General features: G+C 39.6%; 1 protein-coding gene across 1 annotated transcript; it reads left to right on the top strand.

Moving 5' to 3' along the window:
* Positions 1-6,912: 6,912 nt before the first annotated feature.
* Positions 6,913-7,992, top strand: LOC107799348 (LOB domain-containing protein 41-like). The gene has a single exon (XM_016622453.2). It carries the CDS (start codon positions 7,035-7,037, stop codon positions 7,779-7,781), a length of 747 nt encoding a protein of 248 aa, XP_016477939.1. The 5' UTR covers positions 6,913-7,034; the 3' UTR covers positions 7,782-7,992.
* Positions 7,993-12,735: the final 4,743 nt, after the last annotated feature.

Below are 12,735 nucleotides of genomic sequence, written 5' to 3'. Positions count from 1 at the left end.
ATTCAAAGAATGGACTTTACAACACGTACCTCAGGATCAAAATAGTGAGGGCGATTGTACCTCCCCGCAAATTTCCTGACCAAAATTTTCACCTAAAGGGCTGCAAGCCGAGCTAAACTTGGATTTCAAAGACCAGAAAGTCTTTGCACATGGAGGCAACAATCCCACAAGCTATCAGGGCCCTCATGGAGGCCACACTCTGCCAGCAATATCACATCCTGCACAGCTGGGTAGTACCCCAGCCTTCCAGGACAATCATGGAGGCAACTATCAGCCAGCAAAGACATGTGCTGCACAGCTGGGTAGGACCACAGCCTGCCAGGACAATCAGGGAGGCAACACTTTTCCAGCAAGAACTGGGGCACAACAGCTGGACAGGACCATTGGCAGAAAGGTTGCCAACACAATCATGGAGATCACATGATGCCAGCAGAAAGCTATGCAACACATCTTGACGGGTCCACTGCCAGCAAATCTGCAGTGTACATTCATTGTATATATAGAAATGTATATGCCTTGTTAGAAGGCAGATATCATACACTTGTATTTCTCTTTTGTATATTAAGTAAATCCGAAAATTGCCCCTGGCCTCCCAATCCTCGTGTGTCTTTCAGTTCATTATCTTCCCAACCTTTTGATTTTGTGTGATTGCCTTGGTTCAAGCACGACATTGTGCTTATTTCTTAGTTAGGACTGAAGCTAGAGTAGCAGTCAGCTATCTTGCTGTCCGCACGGAGCCCTTAGAAAACGATCCCATGACAAGTGGTATCAGAGCAAAAGGTTATTATCATGGCAATAGATGGGGATAATGTTATCTTAGGCAACATTCGTGGGAGATACGAATCACCAACACGGAAACAAAAACCAAAGAAGAGAGGGACGAGCAAAGTGCGAGATCCCGCCATAGCCATAACAAGTGAGGTGCCAGCTTTTTAAGCTATCCCCACAACAGATTGGACGTGGCGAATATTGTGAGGGTTCTGCCTCAAATCTAATAGACGTGAGAATGGATCTCACCGAAGCTAGTTTAGCTGCTTTAAACCAGCGTATTGAAGTTGTTGAACATAACTTCTGCTCACTTAAGTCTACTGCCCTAGAAGGGCTAGGTGACGTCAAAGAGACTTTAGATCAAGTGTTTAAGTAGCATTGGGTTGGACTGACCAACCTTGAGCTTAAACTGGCCGAGGTTATATCATAGTTGCACGGGGAAGTTGAAGCCATAAAGAAACAATTGTAGGCAACAAGGTTAGCTGGTGGCACTGGTCATGTAACAATGCGCAAAACCAAAATCGAGGGCCCAAAACCGAAGAAGTTTAGGGGCAAACGAAACGCTCAAGATGTAGAGAAATTCATCTAGAAGATGGAGGACTACTTTGAGCACCTCAGCATCGTTGATGAGGCTGCCAAAATTCGGGCAGCAACGATGTATCTAGCTGACACCGCTATGCTATGATGGAGGAGGAAGAAAGCCGACATGGAGAAGGGAACTTGATCCATCAAGAGCTGGGAACAGTTCAAGTTCGAACTGAAGCGCCAGTTCTACCCCCAAAACGTTGTCAATGAGGCACATAGGAAGTTGAGAGAGCTCAGGCAAATAACTTCCATTCACAAGTACGTGTAGGAGTTCACTAAACTCATTCTGCAGATTCCCAACATAGTAGGCAATGACTTGTTATTCTATTTCATATATGTCCTTCAAAACTGGGCCAAACAGGAACTACAGCGGTGTTAAGTCCAAGACGTCGATGAAGCTATCGCGGTGGCCGAGTCCTTAAATGATTTTAGGACAGAAACCACAAAAGCAAAGGACACCAACTTCCAACCTGGTAGAGACCATGGATATCGGGACAAGGGCAAGCAAGTTGCTGCCCCAGACCGTCATTACAAAGAGGAGGGCAACAAGACATCACATTGGCGTGATATGTATAACCAAAGGAAGAAGGATGTTGGTCCCCGCAACGGTTGTTAATCTGCAAGGACACTAGTCATATCTACAAGGATTGCCCTTCTTTGAAGAAATTTGGCGCCCTAATTGTGGCCGAGCGGAAGCAAATCGAGGAGAGAGTCCAAGCTGATGAACAAGCCGAAGAAGCAGTTCAACAACAGCCGAACATAACTCATCTTGGCAACATGGTACTGGGCGTGGTAGTAACCAAAGAGCCTGCTTTGAAGCAGACTGCTCACGGGAAGCATGACATTGCCAAATTGGTTCACTCGTTAGGTAACCCTGTGATAGGCAAGGAGCCCCGAGCGAGGGAGACAGGATCCTTGTTCGTGGATGCAAGATTGAACAGACAGTTTGTCCGTATCATAGTGGACACCGGCGCGACACACAATTTTGTGTCCGAAGCAAAGGCTAAGTCACTTGGCCTTGTAGTTGGTCCAAGCTGTTCCGTGCTGAAGACGGTAAACGCCAACCCCAGACATGTATTGGCAGGGAAGAGTGAGTTTCTTTGTCTCTCCCATGGATATGTTCGATCTGGTATTGGGGCTGGACTATTGGGATGAAGTGAAGGTCTTCATCTGCCCAAATCTCAACCAGATTTACATTTATGACCCGAAGGGTCCATATGTGGTACCGACAGTTCAGGTGCCGCAAGTTGTTAGTCAGCTGTCCGCGATGCAAATCGTGAAAGGCTTTAAGAAAAAGAAGCCACAGTTTTGGCAGTCGGGACAAAGACTAAGGAGGACAAGTTGACGAAGCCTTGCCTCCAGGTGAACATCGAGTCCTTAAGAAGAATAAGGACTCCATACAGGGAGAAAAGCCACCTGTCATGGGTCCGTATCGCATGGCGCCTCCAAAGTTTGAGGATTCAAGGAAGAAACCCAAAGAGTTTCTTGAGTCGGGGCATGCTAGTCCATCAGAGGCACCCTTTGGAGACAAGGGTGATGTGGAACGGAGGCAATCCAGCCAACCAAATATTTTCATAACCCCTTCGGTCGTCGACAAGGAAGTCGAGGCCATTATCAACCATCAGTTGGTACAAGGCGTAGGTTGGGGCAATTCAAGCGTCCAATTTCTTGTCCATTGGAAGGGACAACCACCCGGGAAGGCATCATGGGAAGGATATGTGGATCTATGGCCATTCAAAGATCTAGTTCATAATTACTTGAACCTTTGTGGCGCCACGGTCGTCGCCATTTCAAGTGGGGGAGAGTGTACCGCCCCGCAAATTTCCTGACCAAATTTGCCGCCTAAAGGGCTGCAAGCCGAGCCAAACTTGGCTTCCAAAGACTAGAAAGTCTTTGCACATGGAGGCAACAATCCCACAAGCTATCAGGGCCCTCATGGAGGCCACATTCTGCCAGCAATATCACATGGTGCACAGCTGGGTAGGACCCCGGCTTGCTAGGACAATCATAGAGGCAATTATCTGCCACCAAAGGCATGTGTTGCACACTAGGTAGGACCACAACCTGCCAGGACAATCAGGGAGACAACACTTTGCCAGAAAGAACTGGGGCAGAACAGGTGGACATGACCATTGGCACAAAGGCTGCCAACACAATCATGGAGATCACATGATGCCAGCAGAAAGCTGTGCAACACAGCTGGACGGGTCCACTGCCAGCAAATCTGTAGTGGACACTCATTGTATATATAGACATGTATATGCCTTGTTAGAAGGCAGATCTCATACACTTGTGTTTCTCTTTTGTATATCAAGTAAATTCGAAAATGGCCTTGGCCTCCCGATCCTTGTGTGTCTTTCAGTTCATTATCTTCCCAACCTTTTGAGTTTGTATGATTGCCTTGGTTCAAGCACGACATTGTGCTTATTTCTTGGTTAGGACTGAAGCTAGAGTAGCAATCAGGCTATCTTGCTGTCTGCATGGAGCCCTTAGAAAACGGTCACGTGACACGATGCCCTCGCTAACCTACGGTCATCGGTTGAGGACGACGAGTTCAACTCGGGGGCAATCATGCAACTTATGAGATCGGTAGTGGAAGAAGGTCATGCCGAGATTAACTCTACGAGCCTAACTTGGGACTGGAGAAATAAATATATAGAATACTTGAAGACTGAAAACTACTGTCGAATCAAAAGGAATCGAGGGCCCTACGTACAAAGGCAGCCCAGTTTAGCCTATCCGAAGATGGAACCCTATTCAGAAAAATATTCGATGGCCCACTCACGATATGTCTAGGACCTGGAGACACCGAGTACGTTTTACGGAAAATCCACGAAGGCACATGTGGAAATCATTCAGGCACCGAATCATTGGTTCAAAAAGTAATCAGAGTCGGCTATTGCTAGATCGATATAGAAAAGGACGTGAGGGAGTTCGTACAAAAATGTGATGAATGTCAAATATACGCTCCGAGGATTCATCAGCCCGTGGAGCTGCTGCATTCGGTTTTGTCACCATGGTCGTTCATGAAGTGGGGGATGGATTTTGTTGGGCCCCTTCTATGGGCACCCGGTAAGGCTCAATTTATATTGTTTATGACTGACTATTTTTCTAAGTGGGTGAAAGCCCAGGCATATGAGAAGGTCTGGGAGAAAGAAGTCATCGATTTCATTTAAGACCATATCATATGCCACTCCGGAATGCCGGCCGTGATCGTGTGCGACAACGGGAAATAATTCATCGGTAGTAATGTAAGTAAGTTTCTCGAAGATCATAGGATTAAAAGGATCCTATCGACATCCTACCACCCTAGTGGGAATGGACAGGCAGAATCGACCAACAAAACAATACTACAAAACCTCAAAAAGAGGTTAGTTGATGCCAAGGGAAAATGGAAGGAATCCTACCCGAAGTCTTATGGGCATACCGAGCGACCTCGAAGTCCAGTACCGGGGCCACCCCATTCTCACTGATCTACGGCACCGAAGATCTAATACTGGTCGAAGTCGGAGAACCAAGTCTCAGGTTCCGATATGCTACCAAGGAATCAAACGACAAGACGTTTCAACTGTTTTGTCGTTTCTGCCATGTGGTACCGAAGAAAGAATCAAAAGGTCACTTCGTTTCTCGTCGTCTACTATCCGAAAAACTAGGGGACTATCTGTATATGGTCAGAATTAAGCTCGCCTACGACATGGCAGGTTAGGCTCGGAACATGACAACCAAAGACTGAAGATCGACCCCGAATCCCACCGAGCTACACCCGAGGTCAGAACGCCTGTCTTCGAGAACATTAAGTTAGTAATCTCGGAGTCGACCTTAGCCCCGATCGAGCTCGGAGAAACATTGTCAGCATAACCAACATAAGACCGAAATATCCGTGACCGGTCGGATATTACGGCGGGAATCTCGGCACGAAACAATAATGAACCAGCAATCAGCGAATCAAGAGATCTTTTACCTTTTATATAATTGTACCTAAAGTAGGACTCCTCTACTATATAAATGGTGGTCTGATTATTCATTGGATACATTGTAACACGCATCCCAAAGCAATATATTATTCTATTTAAGTTCTTATTATTCTCTTGTTGTTCTGTTCTGATATCAACAAATTCCCTTCTGGCTCGAGGGTGGCTAACCTTCCAAGGCTAAGACTGTTTAACTTGTGTGGTTTGTATTTACTTTTTCATTACTTATTTCAATTGCAATCTGATTTATCATTTTGTATCAAGTTATATCACGTATCCTTAAAATTACTTATAAATTCAATTATTATCCGATTTTGAGGGTAAATAAGATGTTATTGAACTATTATCATGCTTGACCTTAATAATGGATACTTAGTTTCTTACCGTCACCTTTTTCCCAAAGACTGAATTAGTAAATATGGGATCATAAATTTCTACATTTTGTTAAAAGGAAATCTCTTTTATCGTTAGTGTCAAGTGAACAATACAGAGTAAATACACTACGCATTCACCCCCTAGTAGTAATCTTTGTGGAGCGCGTGTTTAATGAACACGCTTATAATGAAGAAGTATGTGGCGAGCCGCCATGAGTCTGGGACTGTGAAAGCAGGCTTTACACGTGTTGCTTTGATACAATCCCTGGTTTTGGACCAACTTGCATGTCCCGCCTTATCCTTTTTCATTTTGGAAGAATATTGTTCGCCATAAGTTATCAAATGACTATAGTACCCTCACGAGTCGGTTTTTCTTTTAGGTTGTTCTATACCTTCATTCCCAATTTAAATGATCGAATTTGACTTGCACAAACTTTAAGAAATTCTTTTTAAAAGTTGAAACTTCTAATTTTTAGTTTTTTTAATACTTTGTGTATAGATATGGAGTACAAAATTTTGCATTAGACAACAACAAAATCAAGATTTCAATATAAGTTAACTTTAGAAGATTACATACTCTCTTCCCGTTTCAATTTATGTTAACCTATTTTCTTTTTGATCTGTTCAAAAAAGATAGAATATAATTATAGTCATGGATCACCAGATAAACCAAGATAACAACATATAAGTATCCTATTTATAAAAAGGTTCTGAACAGTATGAAAAAAAAATTAAATTTCATTATTTAAGTAAAGCATAGTCAGTTTCAAGCTCAAATAAAAAGAAAGAAAGAAATATTCCCCGTATCAATATATGTGGTGGGATTTGGTATAAGATTTAAAAAATAAAATTTTAAATTTATAATCTAAAATAAATCATAAATTTATGCGACTGTAAATCGTTTCATTAAGGATATAATTATTATTTTAAATTAAAATATTATTAAATATAGAAAGCTAATATTTTCTTTTCTATTGGTTAAAAAGGGAAGATACAAAATGTGATGGGGGAGTATGATAAATGGGCAATCAACGTAAAGATAATTTAAATAGTAATGTCTGGATATGAGGGTAAATTGGAGATTACAAAAGTAGGTGAATGAGCTTTTCCCAAAGTCTTGAAACAGCCAAAGAGACTTGAGATTTCCCAGGATACCACTATTTGTGAAACCACTTGCAGCGCCCCTTATAAACTACAACTCCCTCTCACATGGAAAACTCAATTCATTCATCTCCTTCCCATATAAAAACTCTTCCCCTTACAATTCCCAAAAACCACAATACAACTCCATTCAAATCCTATAGCAAAAGACATAAACAGAGAGTGATATTAAACTATGCGTTTAAGCTGTAATGGATGCCGGGTTCTCCGAAAAGGCTGCAACGAAAAATGCTCCATTAAACCCTGTCTTCAATGGATTAAATCCCCTGAAGCACAATCCAACGCTACCCTTTTTCTCGCTAAGTTCTACGGCCGTGCTGGTCTACTCAATCTCATCAATTCTGGGCCTGACCATTTGCGTCCTGCTATTTTCAGTTCTTTGTTGTATGAAGCATGTGGCCGTATTGTAAATCCCATCTACGGTTCCGCTGGTTTGTTAACCTCCGGTAACTGGCAACTTTGTCAAGCTGCTGTTGATGCCGTTCTAAGCGGCGCGTCGATTGAAAAACTTTCTCCCGACTCGGCTGCAAATACCGTTTGCCCGTCGCTCAAAGTATGTGACATCCGCCACGTGTCCAAGGAAAACGATTTAACTCCCGATCTGCACAAGGTGAAGGTGCGAACTAAGTTTAAGCGCGTGTCGGCTAAGCCGCAGCAGAGGAATCAGTCGCCTGAGGTTGACTATGCGGCTCGGGTCATGTGGAGTTGGTCTCATAAGGAGGAGGAAGTAATCGGGTCGCCGAGCCGAGACTCGGGTCTGAGCCAACAACGGGAAGGAGAGAGCGGCGACGCTGACAGCGGCTCGGTGGAGACTGTTGAAGCCTCGTTGGCTAAGTTAGATGAGAGTGATGTTGGATTGGAACTGACACTGGGGTTGCAGCCGTTGATGAAGTCGCCAGAATGTGGGGCCACCAGAAGTTGATGAAGAAATTAATGGTCTGGATTAAGACACGTATACAATATAACGGTAGATCAGCTCGAGCTTGTTTTGATGGCTGCTTTAAAAAGATGACTAGATTAGTAGGTTTCTATTTCTTTTTTGTTGTTTTTCTTTAAAATTCTTTGTGCGGCATGTGGAATGTGAATGTTAGATATAGAGAAATTAATATACATATATCCGAAGTTAACTGCCCTTTCATGTTTCGACCTACTTATTTTAATTACATGTTTTAAGTTGCATAATTTTGGGGTTTTGGATGTTTCTATTCTTGTGATATTACTTGTTTATTTAAGTAGGGATGACCTTGTATTCAAGATAATATTACGAATAAACTCAGGTAGATGTGAAGCCAAGATGTATGTAATAGAAAAAAAATTGAGCCATGTTGCGCGTGTAACTTATGTCCGATGGGTAATAGATTTTAAAAAATTACATCAAAATTATCTATTGAGTTATAAAATAAAAGTAAAAATTATCTACTGAGTTATAAAAAGTAATTTAAATTCCTTGAAATAATGGATATTGATTCTACTGACCAAACTTAATAACGTAAACAATATTATTCCACATAAGTCCTCATAGCCTCAACTCAAATTATTTAGTAACTTATTTTTTGTCAGAATATTTTATTTTTCTAAGAGAATGATTTGAAGTCCGAATTGGATATATATACTAATTATCTCTACAGTGTGCTTGTTCAGGTGGGATTTATATTTAGAAAATTCTTTTAGTATTAGTTAAATTCAAACCCTAAACATTTCTTCCTATAAGTTTTGGACTTTGAAGCCCGTCTTTGTAGTTTTGTAACCACGCATCATATTAGTAGACTCTATCATTCCATATAATTGAAAATTATTATAGATATTTATCAAAAATTAAATCAAAACGTATAATAGCTAATTTTGCAAACAAATCTCTATTTTTTTCCTTATAAATATGGTTCTCGCAATGAAATATTTATTTGAACATATAATATGTAAAAACATGTAATAAAACCTTAACAATATAAATGAGAAAAATTTGAAAAAAAAAACTTGCCTTTAAAATCCCGTCCTAGTCGGCTCTGACTTTCAATCACACGCTCCACATAAATCTTCCTTCACCTGCACAATAATATTAAAGACTCGATCAAGAATTACTTACATAAATTTGTTAAATATACATTGTTTGAAGAAAAAGTCTAATAACTTTACAAAAATAACAAATATTGATAAGGAAATAAGTAGAAAAAGAATAGCAGTATCCATAGAACATTAGATAAGAGAAAAAATTTAAATCAAAACGTACAATAGCTAATTTTGCAAACAAATCTCTATTTTCTCCTTATAAATATGGTTCTCGCAAAGAAGTATTTATTTGAACATATAATATGTAAAAACATGTAATAAAAACTTAACAATATAAATATGAAATAAAATTTGAAAAAAAAAACTTGCCTTTAAAATCTTGTCTTAGTCGGCTCTAAGTCTCAATAACACGCTCCACATGAATCTTCCTTCATATGCACAATAATATTAAAGACTAGATCAAGAATGACTTACATAATTTGTTAAATATATATTGTTTGAAGAAAGTGAGAAGTCTAATAACTTTACAAAAATAACAAATATTGATAAGGAAATAAGTAGAAAAAGAACACCAGTATCCATAGAACATTAGGTTAGGGAAAAAGTAGAAAAGATTTGGCTTGTTTTGCACCTTGAACTCATGTTGATGGGAACTAAAAATAGGATGAAATATTCCAACGAAGTCAAACCTAAAGAAGCCTAAACCTAAAAGAAAGTAACACGTTAGTAAAGACTAAAGAATGCTAATCCTAAACAAATAAAGCCTAAAGAATCCTAAACTTAAATAAACTCATCTCCAATAAAAACGGTGATACACAAGAGTTTTTGTTTTATCCCCAAAAACAAAATAAAAAAATTAGTAGCGATTACAATTACAATTATATCCAAAATAAAATATATTTACGAAGGTTAAAAAAAACGAACGACATTTCGATAAGGGTTTCGTATTTTTAATATAGTATAGATAGATACTTAATATTTTTGGTGTTTCTTATCTTCGTAATACATAAGAAATTAGAATAATGTTTTGGTGCGTCACCAAGAGCTAGCTTCCATTTTCTTGGTTAGTAGTTTATTAATTAATTAAAGACCTCACAAAATATTATCTGATCAATCTTTTCACCTTTTGTATCATGCAAAAAGAAGTAGTTAGAGGTGTTCATATAAAACCCGAAAAATCAAATCAAACAAACAGATACTTTTTAGGTTTGATTTTGAATTAAAAATCGATCAAATTTGGTTTTGTTTTGGTTTTAATCAAAAAATAACTGAAAAAACCTGAACCAAACCGATTATAAAAGTAACTATTTTAATTTATTATTACGCCTATATATATATGTATATTTTTATATAAAGTTTCTAAAATTTTATGGTACATATTAGTCGTTTGTATTTTTAGTTTAATTCTTTGCTATTATAATAATCTAACTCTTTGCATTTACATTATAGTTTGATTGATAGTTTTATTTTGCTAAGTACAAGATTTTATTTCATGTTAAAAACAATCAATTTTTCATTGAGTAATTAGTTTGATAGTGTTACATTCAAAATGTAGTCGCTGGAATATGTGTTGTGTAGTGTATGTCTCATATTTAAGAAAAAATCGAAAACTAACAAAAACTGACAAAAACCGATGTAGGCATACAAAATTTATTGGATTTAAATTCAATAAAATAATTTGGACTATAATTTAAATTAAATACATTTTGGTCCAAATAAATATTATGGGCTAATATAATTGGATCAATTCTATATGTCCAATTTATATGTGTTAAATAAATAAGTCTTAATCCATTGGGCTAGCCTATTTAATTGGGCTACAAGTAATGGGCCGAATTCATTAGGCCCAAGATGTCATCTTCCTAGAGGCCCAATTTGGTGCCACGTGTTAAAATGACGAGGCATACCAAGTCACATTGAAAAACCAATAAAATCGCACCACGTGTGCAAGTGACATGTTCTGACCAATCAAATGCGGCCTTGTCACACTTCAATTTGATTGGTTGGAAAGAGTTTGTTCTTATCATAACTCTTCCTTCCAACAACTATAAATAGAGGTCTTCATAACCTAGAAAAAATGCCATAAGTGATAACAAGAAGTAAGAAAGAGCTCGCGGATCAAACGCTGTAAATTCCTCCACAAGTTTCAAGCTTCAAGCAATCAAGTTCAAGTTCAAGAATGAAGAACAAATCAAGTTCAAGCTCAAGGACGAAGAACAAATCAAGATCAAGCTCAAAGGCCCTTGAATTTATATTGGAAAAGTAGAATCAGAGGAACCATAGAGATTGTAACACTCAAATATTTGAAATAAAATACTACGATTGTTACAATATTTTTCGATCTTGATTTTATTTTCTCGACGCAAATTTATTGTCTACAAATTCTGGCACGCCTAGTGAGACAATCTCTACCTCTCATCTCAACTTTTCAATCACCAAAGTTCAAGAACATTGAAATGGCTTCAAAGAAAATTAACTCCAGTTCAACTTCCACGGTTCCACCAAGGCTGCCAATTTCAGGTTCTATGTTGATGTGAAAAGCATCCTTGATATTACCTTTGGAAGCTTTGGACCAGTTACGAGGAGCAAAGCAAGTTCGTTAGGACAACAAGCATCCCAAGTGTCGTCCGCATCAACCCCTGTTTTCGGATCTTCATCCTCAAAAGGAGCAAGATCTTCCACAAACGCACCCGAAGGAGGAAGCGATGTTGCTGAAAAGATCAAGAAAACTCTTGCTCTGCTTGACCTCTCCGGATCCAAGTACTCTGCTGTGAAGGAAGATGGTGATGCTTCAAGTGATGGATCCTCCCCACTTACACCACATAGCGTGATCCAATCGAAGATCAATATGTGTGACAATCCATGCTATTCTCAATAGTCCACGACAATCATGCCAGCCATGGTGACAAACAATTCATCTGTGGAGGAGCAGTTGGCAAAATTGACGGAAGCAATCGCCGGCTTGACCAGGTGCATGCAAAATCAAGATGCTAGAATTGACAAGTTAACAGATAGAGTGGGAATCTTGATGGAAGAAGAACCCATCCATGCATATGGCAAACTCCCAGAGGTTCCAGAGAGTAATTCTCCCCCGAGACAAGTTGCATCCGCTAAGGCTATCCCTGTCTCATCTGAAGTGATAATTACAATCGATCATCTGAAGGAGTTCATTGAAGGAACAATTAAAAACAAGTATGAAGTTGTTACCAAGTCCTCTCTCACATACGCAAAGCCATATACTGCGAGGATCGATATGTTGAAGATGCCTGTTGGCTATCAACCTCCAAAGTTTCAACAGTTTGATAGAAAAGGCAACCCAAAGCAACATGTGGCACACTTCGTTGAGATATGCAACAACGCTGGGAGTTATGGAGAATACCTCGTCAAGCAGTTCGTCCGCTCGCTAAAAGGAAATGCTTTTGACTGGTATACAGACCTCGAGGCGGGATCTATTGATAGCTGGGATCAACTAGAGCAAGAGTTCCTCAATCGCTTTTATAGCACAAGGCACACTATGGGCATGGTGGAACTTAAAAATACTCGTCAACGGAAGGGTGAACCGGTTATCGACTTTATCAATCGTTGGAGGAATTCAAGCCTCAACTGCAAAGACATGCTTAGTGAAGCTTCTGGCATTGAGATGTGCATCCAAGGCATGCATTAGGGACTCCGCTACATCTTGCAAGGTATCAAGCCTAGCACATTTGAAGAACTTGCGACTTGTGCCCATGACATGGAGTTAAGCATGGCCTCCGCTGGAAACAAAAGGCTGCCTATCTATGAGCCTCGCAAAGGGAACGACAAGCAAGAAGTCGGGAAATGGATCAAGTTTTCACCCAAGTCTGAAAATAAAGAAGTTATGAATGTCA

The sequence above is a fragment of the Nicotiana tabacum genome, chromosome 4 (assembly GCF_000715075.1).
Source record: "Nicotiana tabacum cultivar K326 chromosome 4, ASM71507v2, whole genome shotgun sequence".
NCBI lineage: Eukaryota > Viridiplantae > Streptophyta > Magnoliopsida > Solanales > Solanaceae > Nicotiana > Nicotiana tabacum.
Note: the sequence above shows the minus strand (reverse complement) of the source record. Positions and strands in the feature narration are given on the sequence as shown.